Here is a 12,997-nt window from a genome sequence, read left to right on the forward strand (position 1 = left end):
TGATTTACTCCAGCCAAGGTGATATTCACACTCCTGCGCATTGCTCTGCAAGGCCTTCCTTTCTTTGCACCACTGCACGCACCCATCCTGGAGCCACCTGGCAAACATCAGGACTCGGTTCAAATATCTCCAGGCAAGTTTTCCCTACTTCTACACATATGCCACACATTATTTTAGCTTATCCTTCCTTTATGCTACCACTACCTCATGAAAGACCACAGAATGAAAAAGAGAGGGAAACAGACTTGGAGTTGAGTCCTGGCCACTTACCTCACCTCTTAAGCCTCAGTTTCTCACTGGTAACGTGCGGGAAATGGAAACAGTGACAGACTTTATTTGGGGAGGCTCCAAAATCACCACAGATGGTGACTTCAGCCATGAAATTAAAAGACTTGCTCCTTAGAAGGAAAGTTATGACCAACCTAGACAGCATATTAAAAAGCAGAGACATTACTTTGCCAACAAAGGTCTGTCTAGTCAAGGCTATGGGTTTTCCAGTGGTCATGTATGGATGTGAGAGTTGGACTATAAAGAAAGCTGAGCACCAAAGAATTGATGCTTTTGAACTGCGGTGTTGGAGAAGACTCTTGAAAGTCCCTTGGACAGCAAGGAGATCCAACCAGTCCATCCTAAAGGAAATCAGTCCTGAATATTCATTGGCAGGACTGATGCTGAAGCTGGAACTCCAATACTTTGGCCACCTGATGCGAAGAGCTGACTCACTGGCAAAGACCCTGATGCTGGGAAAGATTGAAGGCCGTAGAAGGGGACAACAGAGGATGAGATGGTTGGATGGCATCACCAACTCGATGGACATGAGTTTGAATAAACTCCAGGAGCTGATGATGACCAGGGAGGCCTGGCTTGCTGCAGACCATAGGGTCGCAAAGAATCGGACAGGACTGAGGGACTAAACTGACTGAACTTTTGTTCGCCTGTCTAGGGGCTTCCCAGGTGGCGCTAGAGGTAAAGAACCCGCCTGCCAATGCAGGAGACATGAGACGTGGGTTCGATCCCCTGGTCGGGAAGAGCCTCTGGAGGAGGGCATGGCAACAATTCTCGCATGTCTAACCAGTTTGTGGGGATTAAAAACAATGTATGTCAGGCGCGTCGCACCTAAGGAGCGCCCAATAAGTAGAGACTGCACCACACCTCTCAGAAACCCTCAGCGTACTGAATTATTGAGTGCTTAATGAAGCTCTAGCACTAGACTGCGGGAATGCCCTCAGGCAGCGCCTCGCCGCCCGCGCAACGGCGCGGCGCTGGTGGGCGTCGGGCCCAGAGGGACGCGGCTCCTATTCCCGGGGGGAAACCCAAGCCGGGCGGACCCCATCTTCGGGAAGTGACGCCGCCACCCAGCGAGCGGCACTGGAGCAGGGGCTGGGCGGGTAGGGCGCACGCAGCATGGCGGAAGCGGAAGGGAGTTCGCCGCTCCTGTTGCCGCCGCCGCTGCCTCCCCCGCTCGGGATGGCGGAAGTGGAGGCGCCGACGGCGGCCGAGACGGACAAGAAGCATCTTAGCGGTGCTGGCAGCGGCGCCATGGACGTGGAGCGGAGCCGCTTCCCCCTACTGCGTGGTGTGGACGCCCATCCCGGTGCTCACGTGAGTCTTCTCTGGCATTCGGCCGGGACAGGGAGAGATGGGCCGGCGCGTTGTCCTCCGGCGGCCCCGGGCCAGCCTCCGGGCCCAGCGCGCAGCAAAGCCTTCCCGAGGGGCCGGGGTTCATCGGTACCCCGCCACCCGCGTGTTGCCAGTGGTGCTGACGGATGGGACCGGCTCCTCGCTCTCGTTACACCTGGTCTGATCTGAGAGACAGTTGTTGACCGTGGAGAGGTTCAGAGGCTGGGAAGCTCAGGACCTGTGGGCGTACAGAAAAGGGGCCCCTTGACTTAGTGTGAGAGAGACATCTTCATTCATTCACTGGCTTATTCATTCATTAAACAGCCGATTACTGGTCACTTCCTGTACGCAAGACATCCTGCTGGGTCCGGAGGCCCAGAATGGAAGTTTGGTTGGAACCACACTGACTCCTGGGATGTCGTCATTGGAAGGGCCCCCAGAAATATCACCACACCATCTCTGTTGCAAAGCGCGTCAGGCAGTCTGCCCATCAGACCAAAGTTATTTCTATAGCATCAGATCAGCCTTTGTCAGAAAAGAAAGCAAGTGCTCCAGAAAGTGCTGGCGCCTTGTAGCAAGGAGCCGCGGGGTTAGGGAGGTAGGGAGCTGGTTTGCCCTGGTGCTTCAGCCCTGACAATTGATGATAACCATTACCCCCCCGTGCTGGACACTTGGCTAAGCTCTTTTACACTCATTTTCTCTGAATTTCACAGCCACTTTCTGAGGTAGGAATTATAGTCTCAGATGATGGATCTCTACCATTAAATGTCTTGATCAGGTTCACACGAAAGTAAGCAAAGCCATGCCCAACACCGTTTTCTGACTTGCTCTCTTTTGACCACAACCTGTTCCCTCTCACCTGATGGAATAGACTTATTTGTTCCCTGTATCAAAAACAGCCAGGTGGTATGGAGATCATTTTTGTCCTTATATGTTTCTGATTCTAAAATGAGCTCTTTTTCTTAAGTCTTGCATCATGTTAAAATACTTCTGTTGTTTCTGTTTCAAATGCTTTTGCATTTGTTTAAGAATGTCCAAGTCTGAGTCCTTTAAAAATAAAAATATTTAAGAAAGTATTTTCATTGATTAACTCAATATTCCTTTTAACACACCTGCTCAGTGACTCCTGTGTGCCTAGAATAGTTCTAGGTGATAAGAATATACAGTGGTGAGTAAAGCAGGTATGACCCTGGCTCTCACAGAGTTAAATCATGGTGGAAGAAGATAGACAGTAAACAGGCGAACTATAAAAGAACTGATAGTGATTAGTGCTATGAAGAAAGTAAAATGTTAATGTGAGAATAAGTGGGAGGGAATGTATTGGTTTTGCTAAAAATTGTGTTGTTATCCCAAGATCTCTCTGGTTTTCCCCTGTTCTCAAAAACACTTTTGCTGAGTCCTCTGCCCTTCAGACCTCTGGTAGCAATGTTGAGTGGAAGCACCACAGTCCCCAGTCATCGGGGCCAGAAGCAGCGCACACTCCGTTTCTATGTAGATCTGTGTACAGGTGTTCATAAGATGAATCTAGTGCCCCTGTCAGAGGGCTCATGTTCCCATCACAGGACTCGCCCTCCAGCAGGAGAGAGAGGTGGACCAGTGTGTGCCTTATGGTGATTGCTGACGTCAGGTGCAGAGCTAGGGACGGATGGGGCACAAGGGACTGTCATTGATTTTGGAGAGGCAGTATCAGAGAGGAGGCAACTGAACCCAGAGATCTGTCTGTCCCCTCAGAACTGTTGATGATTCTGCGTGAAAAGCCTGATAACAGCTACGGCTGCTACAGAAAACAGCAAAGAGTAGATACTTACTCTGTTCTGGGCTCTGTTCTAAACATTTATATTCACTGTCTCATTCAGTCCTCACATCAACCTAAGGAAACAAATACTATCACCCCCATTTTCTAGATGAGGAAACAAAGGCTTTGAAGCCAGCATAGGGCTTTTTCCACTGAAATACTCTACCTTACTAGGTAGAGGTCCAGGGGCAGTAACTCATTCATTCAACAAGCAGATCTTGAGGCCCTTTTGCACGCTAGGTCTGAATATACGGTAGTCCACAAAGCAGCTTTGGAGCTTGCCTTCACAGAGCTTCCAGACTGACACACACTTTGAGAGTTTCTTCTCTGGGCTTCCCCAGGCGCAGGCGCTGTCACTGTCTCTAGTCTTTATTCTGACCTCCAGCGCAGCCATGGTATGTGGAGTACTGGTCAAAGCCATACCTTTGCCCCAACCAGATGAAAGAAATTGAGGGGAAGAGGGGGAGAGGGATCTTGAGATTAGGGTCTGAGAGGTCCGAGGCCTTTCCCATAATCCTGAATGTCCGTGCTGTGGCCACTATGAATCTTCAGCAACTTATATACCAGTCCAACCAGTCATATAGCAAGTATTTATTATACACCTCATGATAACTACATTGAGCAACTACCAAGTACAAGGAAGTGTCAGGCATTTTGCAAGCATATCCTATTTGATCCTCACGATTAGGCCACACTGAGGCACTGTCATTAGCGTTTGCCTCTCACTGAGAGATGGGAGTGAGCGCCTGCCCAAAACACAGTCCAGACTCCACCCAGGTCTGACTTCAGAGCCTGACTCCACTCTTAAATGCAGGACATTCACTCATTCAGCATTTAGTCAATGACTGCTTGGCTCCAGTCATGTGCCAGGCACTGCCTGTGGGCTACTCTAATACTGAAGAGAAAATCCCTGCTCTCTTGGAGTTTACGTGCTAGTGGGGAAAGACGGGGGCTTTCCAGGTGGCACTAGTGGTAAAGACCCTGCTTCCCATTGCAGAAGACAGAGATGTGGGTTCGATCCCTGGGTCTGGAAGATCTCCTGGAGAAGGAGATAACCCACTCCATATTCTTGCCTGGAGAATCCCATGGACAGAGGAGCCTGGCAGGCTACAGTCCATAGCATCGCAGACACGACTGTTAGACATAACTGAGGCAACTTAGCACGCAGGCACGGGGAAAGACAGTGACCATATCAGTGAACAAGGTAATCTGAGATTGTAGTAGATGCTATGAAGAAATTAAAGCAGAGTAATGGGATCTGGGGTACCTGGGGTTGTGTGTGGCCACTTTAGATGGCATCATCAAGGAAAACCTCCAAAGTTGATGCTTGAGCTGAGGCATCAATGATAAGAAGCAACCAGCTATTCGAAGCTCTAGAAGACAGTTTGGGATGAAAGCCAAAGCAAAAAACAAAAAAAGCATTGAGGTGGGAGGACTTGCTGTGTTTGATGAACCAGAAGTGGGCAGTGTAGCTAGAGAAAAGAGTGAGGTGGCATCAGAGGATAAGCAAGACGAGACTATTCTGGAAGGAGTTTGGAGTATAAGTGTAACAGGAAGCCTTCAATGAATGTCAAAGCAAGGGAATGACGGGATCTGGATTACGTTCTTAAAAGACCACTTGGGAATTCCCTGGTGGTCCAGTGGCTAGGATTTAGGCTTTTCACTGTGGGGGCCTGGGTTCAATCTCTGGTGTGGGAACTAAGATCCCTCAAGCCATGTGACAGCAAAAAAATTTAAAACAGACCACTCGGTCCCCACCGTCCTTTCAGGTCCTCAAGCTGCAGCCCAGAAGTGCTCCATTCTGTCGTCATAAAACCACCCAGTTTCCTTTGAGAGATCTTGTGAAGCCATCTGCTTCTCACCACCCCACCACCAGTACTCTGCTTGGGATCACTGTCACCTCTTGCCAGTGTTCCAGAAGAGCCTCTGAACTCCTGTCCTCCCATTCTCCAGGCACAGGCAGCGCTTTGCTTCCTTTGGAGTTCTGCTTTCTTCCTCTTGACATTCTGTCCTTTCACAGGTCTGGGTTAAAGGTCACCTCCTGTGTAACGTCCTAGCCCCACATAATTGTTTTCCTGGGGCTGCATCTCTAGGCTTTTCTCCACCTCTCCAGCAGGCAGCCTTAAAATCACACTTGCCTGCTGGCCCTGTGAGGCCGTTTTTTTGCCCCCTGTGAGTCCTTCTTAAACTGATCAGTCTCTCTACCACCTAGTTCCTGTGGAGCCATGGTTCTCAGACTGCAGACAGATCTGGAGTTCCTATGTGTTTTGCATATAGGAGTCCTACTGAGATTTGGGTTTTTGTAAATGCCTGTGACTTGGAAAAGTTTGAACTCTCAATTCCTGTGATACACTGTGCTTTTGTCTGGATCTCTACCACATTCTTCATCAGTTCCTCAGAGGAAGCTTCTGAACTACCCCCACCCAACACACATACACACACACATATATATTGGTTGAAATGCTCCCCCCTACTTTTCTAAAAATAACTTTTTATTGAGATATAAGATATAGCATAAAGGGTACAAATCTTAAGTGTATGGGTCAGTGAAGTCCCCATATGTGTGTGCTCACGTCACCCAGGTCAAGAAAGGACATTTTTAGTATCCAGGGGAGCTCCCTTGTGCCTGTCAGTTCTGCAGAAATAACCCATCTTCTCCCTCCAGCACAATAGATTAGTTTTGCCTTTTCTTGAACTTTACATAAACAGAATACTATGCATGCATTTTTGTGTGAGATTTCGTTTACTCTGCTTATGCCTGTGAAGATCTGTGTTGTATGTAACAGTTGATTCTTTCTCGTTGTTACCTGCTATTCCACTGTGTGACTATACCCCAGTCTACGTGCCCGTTTTATTATTGTTGGACATTTAGCTTATTTCTGGTTTTTAATCAACTTTACTGTGGTATAATCACATACGGTAACGTGCATGGACTTGTAAGTGTGCAGTTCAGTGAGGATTGACAGATGTTTTTTCTAGCTATGTGTTTTTCTTCTTTTAAAAATTTTCTTTTTCTTTTTTCCTGCTATTTTTTAATAAAGGTGCCGTGAATGTTCTTGTCCACAGCTTTGGTGGACACTGGCACCAAAGGTTTGCTTTTGTGGGGTGTATACTCTGGAGTGGAGTTGCTGAGGTAGAGGGTATAGTGCCCGTATGCGAAAGCTGTAGAAACGGCTTATACTCCCAGCAGCAGTGAAGGAGCATTCCTGTTGCTCCACGTCCGCACCTCACTCAGTGTTACTGTCCTTGAGTTTAGCTGTGTTGTGGGCACGCGGATTCCCCGCTCTGTTAGTTGTCTGCACTAGCCTCTCTTCCCTACTCCCCCGCCCCTCACACCACCCTCATGGGCACTCGTCACATGTATTATACTCATCTGCTCTCAGCCGGATGGAGTGTCCCAGCTCTGTCTGACCAGCCGAAAGACTCCCCTGAGCTCTGCCCTTCCATGTCCTTTTTTCTCACAGGTGGTTTTTCCCCATCATCGGCCACATGGGCATCTGCACATCCACAGGAGTCATTCGGGACTTTGCTGGCCCCTACTTTGTGTCGGTGAGTTCCCCGTTCTGCCCGCTCTGGAGGGCTCTGAGGCTCCCGTGGAATGCTGGCCTATCTTGCCAGCAGGCAGCCTTCCTGTGTCCCCAATATCCAGAGAGTGCAGCTGCCCCGCAGTCCTGGCCCTGGCCCTCTGCTCCCCACCAGTATTTTGACCCCGTTTCCCCTTCTCTTGCCTCCAGGACAGGCCGGGAGGGCAGTGTGGCCAGAAGGAGTCTTAAGTAACTGACCCAGCCCTTGGCCCACCCGGGGGTACCAAGACATGGGTAGGGGTTAGAGGCAAGAGTGGAGAGTCAGACCATCCTGGAACTACATCTCTGGACCTTCAGAAGGTGGGAGTCACAAGGTGGGGGCACATGGGAGGCTGACCTGGTCCCCTGGGTGTGGCCATGGAGAAGAAGGGGCAGGCCTTCTAGAGGAACCAGCTGTGTTCTCAGGTCTGCTCCCCGGGGCTGGGCCCATGTTAGGGGCAGTGGGCTTGCTCCAGATAAGCAGGCAGCATCCTGCCTATTTCAAGGTTGCAGCTTCCTCTCCATCAGAAACTAAACGAACGAGTGTGACAGTACCAACCTGTCTGATTCATACTTACCATGATCTCTAACACCACAGAGGTCTTTCCTAACCCTTACTTTCAGTGTCATACACGTTGATGAGAATTCATCTCTGACCAGCTCTGTGAGCAGATGCTAAACCCAGACTCTGTCCCTGTGCAACTCCTGCACTCCGCATCTTGTGCGGCAGGTCTAGGACTCGGCTATAACATCTCCCTCAAAGGAGGCCTCTTGAGACCCAACCTCTGTCCCCCCACAACCCACCCCACGTCCTGCTCCGACTGCAGTCACACTGCCAGACTCCGTGTGGGCCACCACTGTCGGGTCAGGAGGTCAGAGGGTGTCTTCATTCATACTATCAAGGAAACCACCTCCCTGTGGGCAAAGACCAGAGACTGCCCAGAGAACCTGGAGAAAACCAGGCCCAGAGAGGGTGAGAGAATTACCTGGGAGCCACAGGGAGGGGCAGTCATGCCTGTACCCCGAGTGTCTGGCCTCTGGGCACAGGGCTCTGTGCACTCCTGCCGCATCGCCTTCTTCACGCAGGAAAGCTGCTGCAAGCACTTGAGATACCCCACCAGCCCCAGAGCAGGGCCCACGCCCCGCCTCGTGCCCACCCCACATACTTCCTTCTAAGTCGCAACACTTCCACCACCAACCCAGGTCTGTCTTTCTGGCTGGATGCAGGCTCCCCACTGACCTCAGCTCTTGTCCCCCAACAGGAAGACAACATGGCCTTTGGGAAGCCTGCCAAGTAAGTGACGAACATGCGTGTGACTGGCCCTGGAGCCAGGTTCCTCTGCCTGGAGCAGCAGGCCAGGCCTTCTGGGGCACAGCAGGAGCCAGGAGCCTGAGGAGGGGTTGAGGGGGGCGCAGCCAGGGTCCACCAGAGGGTCTGGCCTTGTACCACACATCTCCTGCTCCGGTCCCTGGCCGGGTCCTTTACCCACAGGCCTTCTAGGCCTTGCCTCAGCCCTGCAAGGTCGTGTTCTCAGCTGCGTCGGAAAGGTGAGGGAAAGAAGGAAAAGGTGAGAAATGGAAAGGAGGTGGCAGAACTGGAACTTGCACGCAGGTCTGTCTCCCTCCAAACCTAGACCCTTTCTCCTGCCCCTCAGGGAACAAACACACCATTTAAGGTGTAAGGGAGGCGTTGTTTAGAACTCTGCTGGAAAGTTTTGGTTGGAGAGAATGAAAGCAAATTCAGGCCCTCCTGGAGTATTGCTAGTTTGCATGGGGTTTGGGGACCTCAGTTCTTCTGTCTGGGGGCCTGTCTCTTGTGGCCTGGAGACAGCGCTTCAGTCATCGGTCTGCTCAGGAGAGCGTCAGGTGCCCTGTTGCCCGAGGCAGCGTCCAGGAGGGTGGAGCCCTGGAGGAGTGGGTGTCCCGCACAGCACTGGCAGCCAGGAGCGGGGCTCCCAAGCCCTGCTGGCGTCCTCAGGGGCCTCTGGCCTGGGTGTCTGCTGCTAGCCCACTCTTCAGCAGGAGTCGGAAGGGCACCGGGCACCCGTTTCCAAGCAGGAAGCACCGAGCAGCCCAAGTCCCCAGACCACGTCCCCAGACGGTGGCGGTTTCTCTCTGGTCCAGTCTGTAGGCTCTGTCAAGCCACTCCCCACACAGCAGCCAGAGGGCGCTTGAGCTCCCAGTGCCCCCGCCTGAGAGACCCTGTGGGCTGACCCCCAGCTTGAGGGTCCTGAGCTTTAAGCTCCACCAGCTGTTCTCCTACTCACCCTAGCCTCCCCAGTGAGGCGATGAGGGGAAAGACGGATAAACGCCTCAGGAGGACATTCAGGTCCCCAGACATGGCCCCCTGCCTCCCCACCCTCGGCGTCCAGCCTCCCTCACCCTGTTCCTCCCTCCGAACCCTCCAGCAGTGCCCAGTGTCTTCATTCCTGTATGTGCTGCGAGTGTCATGCCCCTTCCTCCCTTCAGACTGTTCCCTCTGCCTGGAACGTCCACTCCCCACTCCGTGCCTGGCTGCTGCCTCCTGTTTCACACCGGACTCAAGTGTTCCCACCCCACTCCCCACAAGGAAGCCTCTCACACCCCCACTGAGTGAGCCCGTGTCCTCCGCAGGATCTGCGAGGCTGCGGCATGTCACACTGTTCAGCTGCCAGCTGCGTGGCTCTCTCCCTGGACCTGGCTCACCCCTGTAGCCTCCGTGCCCGCTCAGGGCCCCACACGGAGCAGGCGTCAGGGGATACTCGTGGAGCTGAGCCAGTGCCCAGAACGCCCTCTTCCCCCCTCTCAGGTACTGGAAGCTGGACCCCGCTCAGGTCTACGCCAGCGGGCCCAACGCGTGGGACACCGCTGTGCACGACGCCTCTGAGGAGTACAAGCACCGCATGGTAGGTGGGCCACCCCTGGGGGTGGGAAGCAGGGTGGGAGGGCACCCCCTGCCCCTCACACCCACAGCCCGGCCTGACCCAGCCCTCCCCGCATCTCCAGCACAATCTCTGCTGTGACAACTGCCACTCGCACGTGGCCTTGGCCCTGAACCTGATGCGCTACAACAACAGCACCAACTGGAACATGGTGACGCTCTGCTTCTTCTGCCTGCTCTATGGGAAGTACGTCAGGTAAGCCCCTGGGGCTGCGCGTCCACAGATCCCACCAGGGCCACGCATCCCAGCAGGGCAGCTTCTGGGGCCCAGCAGGGCCAAGCAGGCGCTGATGGGAGCCGCGGAGGTTCTGAAACAACTAGCTGAGCTGGCCGAGAGGGCGTGCCATCTGAGGCCGGCTCTGTCCCCTGCCCACGGTGAGATCTCGGCCCTGGCCTCTCTTAAGCGGCAGCTGCCTTTTGATATAACGGAGATAAAGATGCTGACTCCTTGGGGATGCTGCGCGTGTGCAGAGCCCTGTGCTCAGGTCAAGGGAACCAGGTAGACCTTCGTCCCCTCCCAGCTTCTCTTGCCAGAGGCAGGGTTCTGGGCGATTGGGCCCCCCGTGGTGGCCTGGGAAGCCCTTTGAAGCCACGACCCCATGACTTGTGAGGTAGCACAGGCCATAGTCACGATTCACAGGTAGAGGGAGCTTGGAGAGGTAGAGTGACCCACCCACAGGGCCCCAGCACACACCTGGGCTAGCCTGACCGCCCCTCCAGGCTTCCCTCCAGCTGTGCTCATGGTACAGAGCTTCTGAAAAGGAGGTTCTTTTCAGAAGAATCTTTTGGTCCAAAGGGTTTTAGAGGTCCCCTGGGAAGCCCTTAACTGTGGTCACACAGAGGCTGAGACAGAGCCAGAGTTGAACCCGGGACCCTGACTTCAGCCACAGCCCTGTGCTGACTCTCGCTAGCCCCTCCCCACCTCTTAGGCTGTCTGCACCACACAGACTAAAGACTTCCTGGTTCTCTTGCCAGAGACCCCTCCCCAGACACAGGAGCCATTGTGGATGGAGTCAGGAAGGCCCAGAGGGTGGGCCTGTCTTCCCGTACCCACCCAGTAAGGTGTCCCATCTCCAGGCGCCTGGAACGGCGGCAGCCTGGGACGGGAGCTGGTGGGCCTCCGTAGTGGACCAGTCCCTCAGTTGACCGAGTTCGGGGCTGAGAGGGTGGGTCTGGGAGCTTCCTGGGGGGAGCAGCCCCATCTGGGTGTGCAGGTGGACGGTGTTCTGAGCCGCACACCCACTCCCCAGGCCCCTGCGGCCCACGCGCTCCTCTCTCTCCACCAGCGTCGGCGCCTTCGTGAAGACCTGGCTGCCTTTTGTCCTTCTCCTGGGCATCATCCTGACCATCAGCTTGGTCTTCAACCTGCGGTGATGGCCGCTCCGTGGCCCTGGGCCCACCCAGCTCCTGAGGAGGCAGCCGCCACCCCCCTTTTCACCCCAGATTGTTTGTCCTCGCCCCGAAAGGCAGGGATGGGCCTGGTGGGTTTGACCCGGGGTCTGGGCTAGGTGGGATGGAGTAAAAGGCTGAGGGTGCGCTTGGGGCAGAGGCATTTGCATTTTGTGCCTAACCGGTCGCTCCGAAGCTCCCGGACCCCTCCATCCCAGGCTCGTGACCCCCATCCTCGAGGCACCCTTTGTTCATCTGTCGGAAAAGCCTTAGTTTCCCTCTGGAGCTGGGCTCCCTCTCAGCCCAGTGCCTGGCTGGGGGGAGAAGGGCATTTGGACTCACCAGCCAGGGCAGCCCTGGGGCCAGAGCTGCGCTTGAAGCCCATTCTCCTGCCAGGGCTCTGGTCTCGGGACGAGGGCACCCTGAGAAGTCTCCGTGAGCTCGGTGCCCCAGGGCCTGCCTTCTCCACTGGCCACTGGAATGGCCCAGCAGGACTGACGCCCCCCCCCCCCGGTGTTTGTCAGAAGCTGCGCTCGGGGTGCTTTGGGCCCCACTGCGGACAGCCTCCAGCCCATGCAGCACTCTCTTCCCACTCTCCCAGGGCCTGCAAGCCCTTGGGCCTATCTTCCCCTGCAGTTTGGGGCCTGGGCTCCCCCAACCAGGCTGGAGAAAGGAGTGATATATCCAGGGTGACCCCTGCAGATCAGAGCAGTGTCACAAAACTTGGCCTCAGCCCCAGGTGTGGACTTGACACTGGTGACTGGACGACCTCCAAGACATTGCGGGGGTGGCTGGTGCAGCCAGCGCCATCAGAGGGCTGAAGGGGAGCTGCTTCTGCCCGCCTCCCACGGCTCCCCCTTCTCTCCAAGATGTGGACGGGCCCGTGCCGCCCCCCCTCACCTCTGCTCCACAGATTCCTTTGTGCGAGCCTCCCTGGACAGGACAATAAAGAATTTTAACTCCAGACCAGGCCTCGTCCTTGTTTTCTCCCTTTGGTGGTCCCTGGGTTCACTGGAGATGTGAGGTCCCTTCAGCTCGTCTTCTGGGTGAACTTGGGTTCCTCTGCCCCCAGCAAGGGGTCTGGTTACAGAAGACATGGCTGTGTCTGGAGCTTAGAGTCAGCGTCCCTCGGGTGTATCCCGCTCGGAGCCTGAGCTATGGAGGTTCCTCATCACGCCTCATCCACCGCCCCGAAGCTGTCTCCCTGAGGCAGGCGGATAGTGAAACCCCTCCCACATTCCCTTTTGGAAGGAACTTGGCAGTGGGATTGGAGGTCAGCGCAGGGATGACCCCAGGGGCCAGGCCGCTGCCCTGCTCCGTGGCGCCTCTGCTTGTCATGGCCTTCGGGGCCCTGCAGTCTAACTCTGCATCCTGGCCTCCACTGAGAAAGGGTAGCGCCCACTCTTGACACCTGCCTGCTTCTGGTCCTCTGCTTTCCACCTGTTGAAGTCATGCCCTTCCCAGCTTGAAAGCCACTCCTTGGCAAAGTCTTTCCTAATCTTGTGCTATGCCAGGTGTCACTTTAGTTGAGCTAGCAAAAGATTGGTCTCTGAATCCTGAAATCCCAAGGATGGCCCTCCAGGCCCTGGATCGGGTGTCCGTCAGCTCACCCCAGACCCTACAGTGTTGCGGTTTGCAAGCCTGGGGGTTCCCCGGGTTAAGGTAGTACCACCTCCCCTCTTAGGAGCTATTCCATTTTCAAAAATCTGT

The 12,997-nt window shown here is 54.4% G+C and overlaps 1 protein-coding gene across 1 annotated transcript; it reads left to right on the forward strand.

Annotated features, from left to right (window-relative positions):
- Positions 1-1,374: 1,374 nt before the first annotated feature.
- Positions 1,375-12,246, forward strand: TMEM222 (transmembrane protein 222). The gene is given in 7 exon segments (XM_005895898.3): positions 1,375-1,563; positions 1,565-1,602; positions 6,880-6,964; positions 8,241-8,272; positions 9,767-9,863; positions 9,964-10,094; positions 11,185-12,246. Coding segments are annotated over 7 exon segments (630 nt in total). The 5' UTR covers positions 1,375-1,404; the 3' UTR covers positions 11,273-12,246.
- The last annotated feature ends 751 nt before the right edge of the window (positions 12,247-12,997 follow it).

The sequence above is a fragment of the Bos mutus genome, chromosome 2 (assembly GCF_027580195.1).
Source record: "Bos mutus isolate GX-2022 chromosome 2, NWIPB_WYAK_1.1, whole genome shotgun sequence".
NCBI lineage: Eukaryota > Metazoa > Chordata > Mammalia > Artiodactyla > Bovidae > Bos > Bos mutus.